Below are 14,611 nucleotides of genomic sequence, written 5' to 3' on the forward strand. Positions count from 1 at the left end.
AAGAGACGGGGTGAATGATTGGGAACAAGGATACAGTCTATTACAACTCGTCACAAAAGACTCAGTTATTTCTTAAAGCGTGGTTCCTTAAAGATATCAATAGGCAGAGCTTGGTTCGCTTAATTAGGTCACTTCGTTGAAAAATTCTTTTAATGTATTTCCTTTTTGAAAAACACATATCATTTAACTATTCTTACTAGGTTTGTGTGTCTACATGTATTTTGGGTATGAGAAGCATGGGTGGCAGTGTCTACCAGAAACACTGCAAGCTCCTTGAGGATGGGCGAATTGCCTGCACACTGGGACCGCGCCTGGCTGATATTTGCTGACTCAACGAATGAATGAGGAACTAGAGGGTCAGTTCCACCATCAAGGAGGGAATTTTTCTTTCATTAACACATACAACGAGATTCTCTCTGACTGCGCCAGGACATTTTAGGAAAAAATAGCATAGTCTCAAAGTTTAGCAATTACCCACTTCTGTAATACAGAAGCAAGAAAATTTTGTCGCAACTCTAAGAAGAGAGGGGATGGGAGACATCCTTCCCTCCTCAGTGGAATAAGGAACAATGCTCAAGATATCAGCCAGAAGCTTTTCTAGGAGCTGAAGATATTAAAAGAAATCAAATAAATAGACCCTTGCCTTTACAGGGCTTACATTTTATTGCAAGGGAACAGGCAATAAACTAAATAAACAATTAAAATATGTAGTATCATTAAAAGTGAAAAGTGCTACGAGGAAAAAATTCAGTAGGGCAGCACTAAGGAGTGTCAGTGTGGGATATGATTTTCAGTGGTAGGGGAAGGCCTCTCGGATAAGGTGACATTTGTGTAAAGACTTGAAGGAGGTGAGAGATTGAGCTACCCAGATAGCTCTAGGAAGAGCATTCCAGGCAAAGGGAACAGAAACTGCAAAGGCTTTGAGGCATGGCATGTTGGGAACAGCAAGAGAGAGTATTAGGTAAGAGTGAAAGTAGCGACGGTCAGCTCAGAGATGTAGCAGGTGCCATATCATCTAGCAACTGGTTTTTATTCTGAGTAAGACAGGAAGCTTTTAGAAAATTCTCTGCAGAATTGTGCAGAATGGGATTTCGGGTGTTAACAGGATCCCTCTGGTTGTTGCCTTGGGGATAGACTGAGGAGCAAGGACAGAAGCAGGGACACCTTCATCTAGGGATGAGGTGATGTAACGTTGTACCAGGGAAAGTTTTTCTAACAAACGCAAACCACGTTCTAAGCCAGCAAATGTCATGATACCATTTAGACTGACTTGACCTCAGTTTAATCTAAATAATAATTTTCAATATATTATGTATCATTCATGAGGACTTTGGATATCGTTAATAAATAAGCCACGAATAATAAGTTTGATGACATATTGCTCTGAGTGTAACTTTAGATCAAACTTTGCAGTCACAGTCTTCCTAAGTTGAATATTGAATGTTGGCATCAAGTAATGGAATAAAATATTGCCTTTGGGATTGCACAGCTCTGTCCATAAATATTCTGGCTGCATAATTTGGGTCAACCTGCTTAACCTTTTTGAGACTTAGTTTATCCTCTATAAAAATTTTTTTTTTTTTAAAGATTTTATTTTTTTCCTTTTTCTCCCCAAAGCCCCCCGGTACATAATTGTATATTCTTTGTTGTGGGTCCTTCTAGTTGTGGCATGTGGGACGCTGCCTCAGCGTGGTTTAGATTAGCAGTGCCATGTGTGTGCCCAGGATGCGAACCAACGAAACACTGGGCCGTCTGCAGCAGAGCACGTGAACTTAACCACTCAGCCACGGAGCCAGCCCCTTCTATAAAAATTTTTACCTTACAAAATTATGAACAAAGTGCCTGCCACATCTTGATTCATAGAAGAAACTCAATTAAATTGGTTCCCCGTCCCTCAAATTTGGAAGACCTCATGAATGGTAGTGCAAATGTCAGTGACACAACTTCAGTCTTGCGTGAAATGCTTGCTTTAGCATTAATGCATGTTTTATACCTGTTCCCCCAAACTCTGTTTTGACATTTTGCATCTCATGACTCAACAGGGGAGATTATGGGATGATGATATAGAGAATATTGAAATTCAAGTCATGATATAGAAGCCATCTGGCTATGCCCCTGTACATGGTGGCAAACCCATTGCTGAGATTTTTATTGAAGTCACGTGGCCATTGACCATATACATGCAAATCTAACCAAGATAAAAGTTTGGGTCTATTTTTTAGACTCTGCAGCAGTCTGAAAAATGTGAGTTTGAAAATTGCTTTATTTCTTAGTTGGGTGTTGAAGGCACACAGGATTAGAACATGACTAAGTGTTACTGAGACTCTGCCAAGCTGTGTAAGGTAAAATGGAAATGAAGTAAAAATATGAGAGCAGCCATGGTACATTGCTCTTTTTCCAAGTTTCCAACAAAATTATGTAATGAACTCTGAAGAGTTGGTAGGATGGGTTTAGATTAGATCTCACCATGAACTTAATTGAGGCACCATCATTAAGAAATATAACAAAATTCTCTTTAGCTCTATAGCTAGTATTTTCGAATAATACCAGCATTTTCTCAGAATGTGAATAGAGGTCTTTGAGATGACAATAGTCAGTGTTGTTTTTCTAATATTATCTCAGATCTTTCAGCATTATTAAAACTGACTTGTCTATTAACTCAGTTAAAGAAACAGTGTGATTACCTAATGATTTGCATTTTTTTCTTGTCAGTTTAAAACAATCCAAATGTTATTCAAAGTTATTTTATTTACATTTGATTTAGCAAACTTAGTTCTATATTTACATGCTATACTTTTATTAAAGTGAAAGAAAAAGCAAATAATGGTTCAAAGTGAGTGAAGTTCATGGAAGTTGCTTAGCGTTTTTTTCCTTTCTTTGTGAAACTGACTAATTTTCAAAGGTACTTAGCAAATGTTCAAGAAATATACCCAAGATTTATTCTTTTGAAAATCAGTCCTTGTTCTTTTCCTCCAAATATGATATATTCGAAGTGCCATTTTAATATGAAAATTTTGTCCTTTATGCTTGCTGAAATTTAAATAGCTTGTTGTGTAACAGTCTCTCTTTTTTCTTTTCTCTTTCAGGAGCTCTTTCCAGTTAACAGGCAGAGTGTGGATCATTTTGCTAAGTACTTCACTGATGCAGGTCTGAAGGAGCTTTCTGACTTCCTGCGAGTCCAGCAGTCCCTGGGCACCAGGAAGGAACTGCAGAAGGAGCTCCAGGAGCGTCTTTCTCAGGAATGCCCGATTAAGGAGGTGGGAAACCGTGGGCTGACATCACTGCAAACGCATGAATGAGAGGAATAACTTAGACTCTATAACACCACCTTTACCTCCCTTAAGAAGACCTTCCTTTGTTTATTGCTGTGAACTTCATGCACTTGTTCATACCATTTAAATGAGCTCATCTGTCAAGTAGATTTACCATCCATTCTCACTACACCCCATTATCTGGTGGTTTTTCTGCTTTGTTGCAGATTATGTAACATGGTTAATCATTTGGTTAGTGTTTGAAATCCACACTGGGTATTTTGAGCATTACCAAATATGAATATTTAGAGTTATTTCTCTTTTTTTCATTTGAAGGAAAAATAGGTTGACAATTTTGAATTCATATTATGGGAAGGGACCAGTTGGACCAGTGGCTTGTTTGATCCCATTCACAATAGCTGTGAGATGCTACATTTTAGTGCAACGTAATGTAAATGCTACATTTCTGTATGGCTATGTAGAAACATAGTTTGTATACTGTAGTTCATATAGCTAGGGCTGTATCTTTTTAGTTTTTAATTCACACCTGAAGAAAACTTCCTATTTGAACTTTAATAACTTTTACACGATAATCCAAAAACTAAATGAAGAGTCCTTTCCTTTTGCCACTTACTCCTGAGTCCCTCATCCTCACCACCCTGCATACGCTAAGCTCTCTAAGGCCCCTTGTGTGGTTTAAGACTGGACAATTCCAGACTGATGCTACCCAGCAGGTGGATGTGTTGGAGCAATAAATGTTCCTAAATCTCGTAACATTAAGGTCAGCGATATGTTCAATATCATTTCTCCAACAAGAACCTGGACATGATTTTCCATGGGGGAAAAAACAAAACCAAAAGCACTGTGATGCTTTTGGAGGCAGAGATGTCACCTTTCTTTGCCGCTTCCCCCAGCCACCTCGGGGACTGGCACTTCCCAGTTCCTTCTGTTCTTGAAGGCTGCTTAACCGGCTGCTGCAACGCAGGCCATCAGGAAAGAAAGCAATATATTTTCACTAAAACCGGAAAGGAAAAAATGTTGCACTACTCACAAACCACTATACTTGACGTATATTATGGGTTTTAATCACCTCTGAGGCTGTAACCTCTCTTTGTGATTTTATTTCAATAGGAAGATTTTTCCAAACCAATTTGATATAAAATACCTTGTTAGGCAGATCTATATTCTATACTGTCAGAATTTAAGATAAATTTATACTTAAACATAATTCCAAGGGGAAAATAACCTGCTGAGTGTTACTGCATTGATACATAGCATATAAAAAATTACCTTTGCACTTTACAATTTATTTATAAGTTAACTTTTCACTGAGATGGGGCACCAGGATCATCAAAAGTAATAATTAAAGAATGAATTGTGGAGAGGCCAGCCTTGTGGTATAGTGGTTAAGTTTCCATGCTCCATTTTGGCGGCCCTGGTTCATGGGTTCGGATCCCAGACACAGACCTACAGCACTCATCAAGCCACGCTGTGGTGGCAGCTCACATACAAAATAGAGGAAGATGGGCATGGGTGTTAGCTCAGGGTCAGTCTTCCTCACCAAAAAAAAAAAAGAATGAATTGTGGAGAATGCACAAGTACAAACCCAAGACATTATCCATCAAAAGGTTTAAAGTTGAGGGTCAGAGGTAAAAATTCATAGCTCTATTGCCTTCTTCAAACCCCAAGAAAGTCAGTCTCAAGTAATCCCTGCTCTGCTGGGCCCAGAGGGGTTCCTGCACGTAAAAGAATAACTCCTAAGAAACAACGATTCTCTTATTTCCTGTTACCCAGCAGCTCCTGGCCAGAGCTGAGCCTATCAACTTTTGGACTAAAAATAAATCTGCTTTGAGAACAAATCATTGTGTTTTTCCTCCCTCTTGTAATCTGCAAATATATGCCAGGAAGGGAGGAACTGAGCAGAATATTTATCTGCCCCAAATCTTGTACTAACCAGGCACAGTGAGAGGGGAACTCCCTATCTGCCTGTGACTCTCTGACTCCTTTTTCCATGAAATTTAGGTGGTGCTCTATGTGAAAGAAGAGATGAAGAGGAATGACCTTCCGGAAACAGCAGTGATTGGACTGCTATGGACCTGTATAATGAATGCTGTCGAGTGGAACAAGAAGGAAGAACTCGTTGCAGAGCAGGCTCTTAAGCACCTGAAGGTACAGGGTCTTAACACGGAACAGCCTCGGCTGCAGGCCAACTGCGGCTCTTAACAGTATGACAGATGGCTTCCAACCGCAATTCACCTAGACTCAGGCCAAACAGATATTTTCTAATTTTTTTCTTTTCAAATTTGTCGCTACCTAAAATGTTTCAGATGTAAGAGCCTATGAAATATCTAAGGGTAAGTTTTTACCAAAAACGATGTCAGAAGATCCATAGAATAGTCATGTATTTAGTATTTAAAGTTAAAGAGTAATATGCTCTAACTCTTGTTTTTCTTTCTGTTCTACGTGACAAAAATTCTTAGTGAATATTTTTGTTTAAGTAAACTACAAACTGACTTTAGAACTTGAAACGTATCTGAGTGGTGGAAGAAAGCAACTAATTATGTAAATTGTCTATCTGTGTGCATGGATACGTATGTTTTTGCTTTTATTAAGTGTCTTCTCCCTACAAAACCATACTAAGAGACTTGGAAGACTTCGATCCTGCCTTCAGAGTTTCCACTTGAATTGGGAAGTCAAAGACCACCTAGTGTAAATTAAAGAGAACTCTCAGTGTTTAGGGGAACAGAGCTGTGAGTGACGTATGTGGGTTAAGTTGATCAGGGAAGGCTCCTCAGAGGATGTGTGTTGAAGTGAGTAGGCCTTAGGGAAAACAATGGCTCTACATCAGTGACTGGAGGCCAAGGATATCGAGGACAAAAGCAACAATATGAACAAAACCATAAAGATGACCTGTGAGGTGTCTGGGAAAGGAAAATCTCATGCTTTGTCTCATTTTCATAATAGACAGACATAGTAGCACAACAGTTATCTTTAATATAGTCAAAATTTCATATTGGTCTCTTCCTTTAGTGGGTACAGTAAGAGAAATGTGATAAGATGTTGGGATAAAAAATTTGTTTTGATTAGATACAATATAATAAGAAGATAATCCTAAAAGTGAATGTTTTCTAAGCAAATCACCAGATTACTGTTATGATTCAAGTGTTGCCAGCCCTCCACCTCCCATGAAAGTTCACAGTGTTACTCCCCACTTCTGTTCCAGCAATACGCTCCTCTCCTGGCTGTGTTCAGCTCCCAAGGCCAGTCAGAGCTGATCCTCCTCCAGAAGGTTCAGGAATACTGCTATGATAACATCCATTTCATGAAAGCCTTTCAGAAGATCGTGGTTCTCTTTTATAAAGGTATCCCTCCGTGTTGTTCCACCTCTGTGTTTCTATGTTTCATTGAAGCTCTTTTAGGGCCAGAGCAGGGGGTGAGGCAGAGGAGCACAGGGGCTTCATGTTAATCTTTGCAGGTTTCAGTGAGGCAGGCAGGTTATGTAGAGAGAGAAAGTGCAGATGCCGTATGTGTGGCCTCAGGAACCAGCAGGATTAGGCCCCTGGGCACTTCTCATTGGTGGAACTTCCCAGGAGACTGTTGATGAACTGGTGGTTATTTTGGGGGGAGACGGTGAGAAAAGAATATAATTACATAAAGTGTACGTCTCTTTTTGAATTGTAAGGATTAGATCTAATAACAGTGATTACCAAAATACTGCATATAGTATGGTCAGACCTTTTTAGGTGCCATAAAGCTGACCTTAAAATTATTGAAATAATTAGTTCTTTACTTTTTATTTGGCCCAGCTATTCTGTTTTCCAAGTAAATGGCTATTTTTAGATTTTTCACATTTACTGTTTTTTCATTGTATTTATAAGGATTATGTTGCCATGACAACTGGCACTGTCTTTGATGAACTAATGCTATTAGAGTTTTAACTGATCTCAATCTCTATACCTATAGTATGTAAAAAATGATCCTGGACTAGTCTTTGGTCTGGGCTTATGTAGTTTTGTAAGGGGGATAAAAGAACACTTAAGAAATGCTACATTTTGAACATCATGAAATGTTCATTAGACGTTACTGCAATCTTAAATGCAAAACATCAGAAAAAACTAAAGTATGAATTAATACCAGCCACTGTTTCTTTTCCTTTTGATGTGTTCTTAAATTTGTCTATTTTTAATGATTACTTGGGCATTTGGAGTGTAAAAACTTTACGTGATTGATTGATAGCTATTTTTAAAATGTTTAATAGCATTTCACAAGGAGTTTTAATTGGCCATGCAGATTCTTCAGATGCATACATCTTACCCACAAGTGTTGGGTGATATTTTACTTTCTCAGCCTTAAGATATTTGGCACAATTTTTCTATCAGTAGGAGAATGTGATGACTGCCAGGTCCCAATTAAAGTTCACTCACTGGCATTTCTCTCTGGCCAGATCTGACGTAGGTCCTCTTGAATGTGGTCATGAGATGGCAGTGTCCTAAACCTAGGGCTAAAATGATACCCAAGCTAACCCGTCAAACAAAACCTGCAGGTCATACTGCCAACGCACCTATGGTACTCAGCAACCAAGAAAGAGAACCAGAGCCCGCCCAGCCAGTGGCCGTTTCTGCCCACGCTAGCTAGCCACAGCTGGCTCCATTTATAAACTGGTAGAGAGAGCCTTGAGAGGCTTCACATTTGCTTTGTGGGTGGTCAATATTTGCCACTACAGAGAAGCAAAGTGTTTATAAACTAGTAGCCTAAGCACACAATGTCCTTTCTTGTCATTTAATAGCTAACCCAACCAGTGTCTCTTACCAAATGTTTTCTTAACTGAGACAGTTGTTTGAGCCTCATCTACAGGAACACCTCATTTCATTATTGTACTTAGTTCTCACAAAAGAACAAACAAACTACTTTTTATCAGTAATGGCATCTAGGTGGCATATGAAGCATTAAAACCCTTCTTCAAATCTCTCATTTTAACCATTAATGCCAACTTCCTCCCCCATTATACTCCTTCTAATAACTACTGAGAACTAGCAAAACTGACTGCTTTGAGTTATTTCCCTTTTTTCGGTCCTAAATACTAAGGAACAGTACCTGAAATTATAAAATAACCAAGAAGTGGGCATCAAGAAGTAAAAACAAGAGGGATTAGCTCTTCCTTAGGCCATGATTAAGAGGTGATCAGCTTTTAAATGTAAAACTAGTAAGGTCTGTGGCAAGTATGAGCAGGCCCAGGGAACGCAGGAAGGCAAGTGTCAACGTCAAGTTTATTCTGGCTTATTTTTGGAAAGGAAATTGGGAAACTTTTTAAAAATAGAAACCTAAAATATATCACTGAGATGTTAAAACTAAATGTCATTTTCTAGGTAATTTCATAATTTTCCACAAAATTATACATATAGTCTTTTTCTGAATGAAATAATTGCAAGTTTTCTCCTGAGAACGTGAAACACCTGGGGAATGATTGTTCCAGACCACTATTGAGAGAGTTACAGTGTTTACCTTCTTAGCTTCCTTGAATAGTCATTTTTACTTTGACCTAATTTCATCCAACAAACACTTGTGCACCAGGAGATATATATTTTATATGTTTTTATAAGGATTTGGAGGCTCTTGTTATGTCTTGCGTATATTTTATATGTCTAGAAAGGCTTGATGAACAGTAGATATTCAAGCGTTCCTTTCCCAACACTTGTGTGTGTATGAATTAACGGAGAGCTTGTTAAAACAGGGATCCCAAGGATTCTGATTCAGCAGGTCCAGGATTGGACCCAAGAATTTGCATTCTAACAGATTGTATGGTAATACTGTGACTGTTGGTTCCAGACCACCAGTCTAAAGAGTATTGAATGCCAGAAGGGCAAATGTTGTAAACTAAAGTAACATATTCAGAATTATCCTTCTCATTAATTCCATGCACACATGTACATTTTATAAGTATCAAATAATGTCTTGTGTGCTTAGATGTGGAGTCCTTTTAATTATTGTAAGGAAGATTTTTGCTTTAAAGCAGATTTTTTAAAATATAGGGGGTGGGGCCAGCCCAGTAGCTCAGCAGTTAAGTTTGCACATTCTGCTTTGGCGGCCTGGGCACGGATGTTAGCTCAGGGCCAGTCTTCCTCAGCAAAAAAGAGGAGGATTGGCAGCAGATGTTAGCTCAGGGCTAATCTTCCTCAAAAAAAGAAATATATATATATATATATATATACACACACATAGTGGAAATTCTTTCTCCTTTTCCATTTTAATCTCTCTCTCTCTCTCTCTATTACACACACACACTTTACCCTTATTTCCAGAACTTGAGGATAACAGAAACTTGGGGATATGATTACCCATGTCCCCTTAGAGAAACCTAATCACTTAAATGCATGCCATTATTGAAAGATTTTTAAATATTTTATATAAGTAACAGTGGAATAAAAGTGAATAAACTATAAATAAATAATGCTTTTCAGCAATGAAAGAAAAAACTAGTGATTGGTCATTCACTTTCTGTATTAAAAATCTAGATTTTTATATTTCTAAGGCAGTAAGGAAAAATAGTAAATCCATCACTAATTTTTAAACATCTCACTATTCACTTTTAGAAATAATTTCTCTTCCTTTCTTCCTGAAGCTAAGTACCATATTCTCAGCATGTAGGTCTGAAAAATATAACACCACCTTCTCAAGTACTGTTAGTATCTCTATCATGGGTTTTATTGTTTGCAGACATTTCTTAAGGTTAAATTCTGTCTCTCATGCAAATTTTTCTAAAACGAGTTTCTTATTCTCATTCTAAAACAAGGTAGGTGGCCTTCTCATCTGAGTTCCAAGGAACATAGTTTTCAACTTAAATATCTAAATAACATTAAAACCACTTTTACAATATTGTCTCTTTGACTCTCATGAGAACATAAATTTTAAATTATAACTCCGCAAATTGAGAAGCTCACCAGAGATGATGAAGAAATTGACCAGATAGAAGGCAGAAAAATATTTTTTAATCTGAGGGAACTCTACGTGCAACAGTGTGTCTTTCCTTCTTCCTATATTTTTAGTGATTTTCTATATTCCTAATAGGTATTTCTGAAAGATGCTAACAAGCACTTTGTCGTCTCCCAGTTTGAATTAGTTCTTCTCCCTACTTTTCATTAGAGAAAAAAAAATCTCCCTCTTCTTTCTTCAAGAAGGAGCTCCTTCTTTTTTGGATTAGACTTTTCAGTAAACAAAAGTTGAATTTCTTCTTAGAGTGTTGTTCATGCTTTGCCTCATAAATTGCCTGTGTGGTTGTTTCTGTCCCTTCTTTATTATGCCTCGTACTAGAAATTTGGTCTCAGAGCAGGTATTTACAATCATACTGACGTCTTAGTTAAAGACAGACCACATATATGACTGTGGGCACATAAGATTCATACCATCTAGCCTTGGTGTGTAGTAGGCTATGCCATCTAGCTTTGTGTAAGCACATTCTAGGATGTTCACACAACGACAGAATTGTCTAACGATGCATTTTCAGAACGTGTCCCTGTCGTTAAGCAACACAGGACTGTTACTAAATCAGGTTCTTCTAAGAACTCCGCTTGGCACAGTTTGTCTGATTTTCGGTGGACAACTCATCTGAGAGGTTTGACCTCCCACTTGCTGTCCTTTTCACAAGCACTGTTATTGACAAGCATTTTAGTAGTTGCATGGCCTCTATCAGCCTCTGTGGGGCAATAAAACACAGGATGAGCTCTCAGCCTTCAAAAGAAAAACCTCAGACAAACTATCACTAACCTGCAGTCTGGACCAGCTTTCCAGCATGTACATTGTGTCATACACAATTCATTGAAGTGAGGGGAAAAATAGAATTTCCTTTTCCATGTTTGTCATATTCTTAATTCTTTTTTGTTTGTTTTATAACATTAATAATAATAGTTCTACAGAACATGCATATAATTTATAAACCAAAAAATATACACATGTTGGGTGTACATGCTCAAAATTGTCTTACTAATAGGGGAGCATGATCAAAACAGTTTGGAAATTACTGATGTAAATCACAAGCATCTTAAAGATGTTGTAAAGACAAATTATATAAAAGAGACGTTTAAAATCCATGTTTGAGCTAATTAGTGTTCTTGAAAAAATCTCTGCAAAGCAGGTTTGCACAATAACAAGTCACTTTCCCAGGCTGTAAACTCTACTCCTCACCTACAAAAACTGGGCTTTGATGACAAGTGGTTAGGAACGTTCTTTGATCATTGTGAGTGGAAGGCGCGGAGCTGCAAACAGAAGAAGCTAAAAGACTAGACGCTAAGAATACTTAATTCTATAGGACTCCTGATGAGAACTTTTATGTTCAGTCCTTAAAAATGAATAAATCCAGACTTCCTCCTTCCTTTGAAAAAGGTAGTATTATTTAATGATAAAAATAAACAAATAAAAAACTTATATTTTCTAAAACCAATCATGTGCATTTTTAGCCAATTCAGTCTCTTCAGTTGAATCCAAGAGCCAGTTATTAATTTTAAAAAAAGAAAACAAGCTTAACGTTTTTGTTTTGAAAGGGTCAGTGATGTTTTAAATGAAAACATTATCAAAATCATTTCTCTCATTTTCACAAGTTAAAATTATATTTTAGCTGCAAATCTATCATAAGAGTGACTTATCAGCATTTGTAATGGATTGGGCAGGCATTAGAGACCATAATAAATGCTTTTTATCTGTTTTCCATCTCATTTCTCACTCTGAAATCTCAGAAGACAACCCATTAGAACATTGGCAGAATATTTATGCTATTATTTTCGTATTCCCCTTCCTATTCTTAACATTAAATGTTCTAAATTAATGGTAACTTGAGAATATCAAGGCATATTTGTGGAATTTAAAGTTTATGTAATAGTTAATAGATAACACTTTTTGTTAGAAACCTGTAAGAAATCTATCCAATATGTCTCTGTTTTTCTCTTAATAGAGTACAAGGAAATCATTACTCTTGTGATTTAGGATATTATACTGTAGGAAAATAAATTAGTGATTAGCAATAGAATAAGTGTAGAACTTTGGGTTCTGTGTGTATTGGTCCCATGATACACCCCGGAGGCTCATCTTTTTATCTAATTGTTAATATCATTATTGTATCTTATCTACATGTTTTTCATCTGCCCTTTTTTCTCCTGAAAAAGTAAATCTCCTTAAAAGACCAGTCATTTAAGGTTGCTGCTTGATCAAGATGTGTTTGACGTTGGCAGGACACAGAGTGTTCTGAAATGCTGGAATTGCTGATGCATTTGCAAAATTCCAAAATAACCCAGTTTCCTACCAGCAAATTAGCCCTGTAAGAGATTTCCAGGTCCTAGTAGTGACTTGCATATAGGCTTGCATTATATCAGGCCTGATGAGATGTATGTCGTCATCATCCCTAAAGTACTACTAAGCCAACTGCTAAAGTACAGCACTGTTCTGTGTGAAATGAGCTTGGTTCCTGTCTTCTAAGTTTCGGATGTGGATTTCTTTTGTAATAGAGCTTTTAATATTAAAAGTGATTGCTTTCTATTAACCTATAAAACATGAAGCTGCTTTGAAACATGACATTTATGTGGTAACTGAAATCTTTGATTTTTAATTGCAGCTGATGTGCTGAGTGAAGAAGCGATATTGAAATGGTACAAAGAAGCGCATGTTGCCAAAGGCAAGAGTGTTTTTCTTGACCAGATGAAGAAATTTGTCGAGTGGTTACAAAACGCAGAAGAAGGTATGATTCCATTTAACAACTCTGGCGGCCATTTAGCAAATGCTTTCTCATTATAGTTCAAGATATCTACCTCTTCTGCAGATTTTTCTTGCCTTCCTAAAACTAAAGTTCTAGAGGTGTCTTCCATATCACACATTTTGCCTCTATCTTAGCCTTCCTTTCTGAAATCAATGCAATGAAAACTTCTAAATGGCAAAAAACAAAACAAAATTTTGAAAACTCCCTTAAATTATCCACCCTAATGAAGGACAAGGAGGAAGAAATTATAAGCAGGTGTGAAAGGAAAAAAGCACATTTGGCTTAATCACACATTATGGGATTGTATAGGATTTATAAGCACCGTTGCCAGTTGACTGATATTTAAAATGGCAACACGGGATAATAATGGATGAGAGTGAATCCAACTCAGAATGAAAATTTTACTTTAGGTGATTCAAAGAATAAAAGTAGTTATATTCTCTAATAGTACTTATGAGGATGTTGCATTTTTAGAAAGGCAAAGGTAATTTAAAAGCAAAAGGGAGCAAAAGTTTGCTATCTGTCCTAAAAAATTATCTTACTTAGTGATAGGTGCCTAGGACAAAAATGTCTTTTGAGGGGCATCGGTGGGAAGTGGGTTAGAAACCCTTCCATGACCTTATTTAAAAGAGTCTTAGGAAAAAAAAGGAAAACCTAACTTTGTTTCTTCTCTCCTAGAATCTGAATCGGAAGGTGAGGAAAGTTAAATGGCTCAAGAAGCACAATACCTAGGTTACCACACAGCACTGATCGGGAATGCTGAACCATTTGGGAAGAGAAACTTGGCTTCTGTTTTCACAAAGGAAAAAAAATAGGATAGACTTCCCTTGTGCAGAGAGGGAAATGGTTTTTGTTTTATTTTGTTTTTAAATGGAGCCCTGAGGCATCAGCTATTATACTTGGGACTCTACCTCTCCCTCGCTATATGCTAACTTAAAGCCATTCAACGTGGAGTCAACTAGGAATCTGAAAGTTAAATACTCAACAGACTCCTGTTTTTTAGCCGTATTTTTCAGGTACTGTGTGGTGAACGCCCCACTGGTGTCTATTACAGGGCCACTTTGGTAGTTGTGTATCTGCTCGTGTATGTGATTTGACAAACCAGTTTTTTAAAATAAATGGCTTTATAAAAATCTGGGCTTATATTCTTGGAGCTTTTGTTTCTTTACAGTATGTGACTTCTTAAGCAGATGACATTCAGTGTTAGGCTTTTTTTCCCCCATCCAGAATTTTGAATGGTTACATTTCTTGTCATCTAGGAAAATAACACTTCCTTTTATCATCATATGTAATAAATTTCAGTTATCTTTGTAGCGAAATAGAAATTGATCCAAAATTATATGCATATTAGCACTAATACCAAGAAGTGATATTATTAATAATTATTATATATGTACATGCATAGTTCTACACTTCTCATGTTTTCCTCAGCTCTGTTTCCTCCCTGTTTAGAGAAGACCTAAAGACCTAAAAGATTTATAAATGTAAATAGATCTCTGTTTATATTTATTTATAACTATGTGATTTTATTCTTTAAATTATCCTGTTCTCAAGAGTAGCGATGTGAAACACCATACCATTTGGGAAAGCCCATAGTTTTATTTCTTTCTTAACTAAAATT

The 14,611-nt window shown here is 37.1% G+C and overlaps 1 protein-coding gene across 4 annotated transcripts in view; it reads left to right on the top strand.

Annotated features, from left to right (window-relative positions):
* The window catches only part of BZW2 (basic leucine zipper and W2 domains 2), a 59,852-nt gene extending 45,729 nt beyond the window's left edge, over positions 1–14,123 (top strand). For all 4 annotated transcript variants that reach the window (XM_070615824.1, XM_070615823.1, XM_008520177.2 and 1 more), the window contains exons 8-12: positions 3,087–3,257; positions 5,274–5,420; positions 6,475–6,613; positions 12,850–12,972; positions 13,669–14,123. In XM_070615824.1, coding sequence (XP_070471925.1) covers positions 3,087–3,257; positions 5,274–5,420; positions 6,475–6,613; positions 12,850–12,972; positions 13,669–13,697 — 609 coding nt within the window. In that variant the 3' untranslated portion in view covers positions 13,698–14,123. The remainder of the gene's footprint in view (positions 1–3,086; positions 3,258–5,273; positions 5,421–6,474; positions 6,614–12,849; positions 12,973–13,668) is intronic.
* Positions 14,124–14,611: the final 488 nt, after the last annotated feature.

This window comes from Equus przewalskii, chromosome 4 (assembly GCF_037783145.1).
Source record: "Equus przewalskii isolate Varuska chromosome 4, EquPr2, whole genome shotgun sequence".
NCBI lineage: Eukaryota > Metazoa > Chordata > Mammalia > Perissodactyla > Equidae > Equus > Equus przewalskii.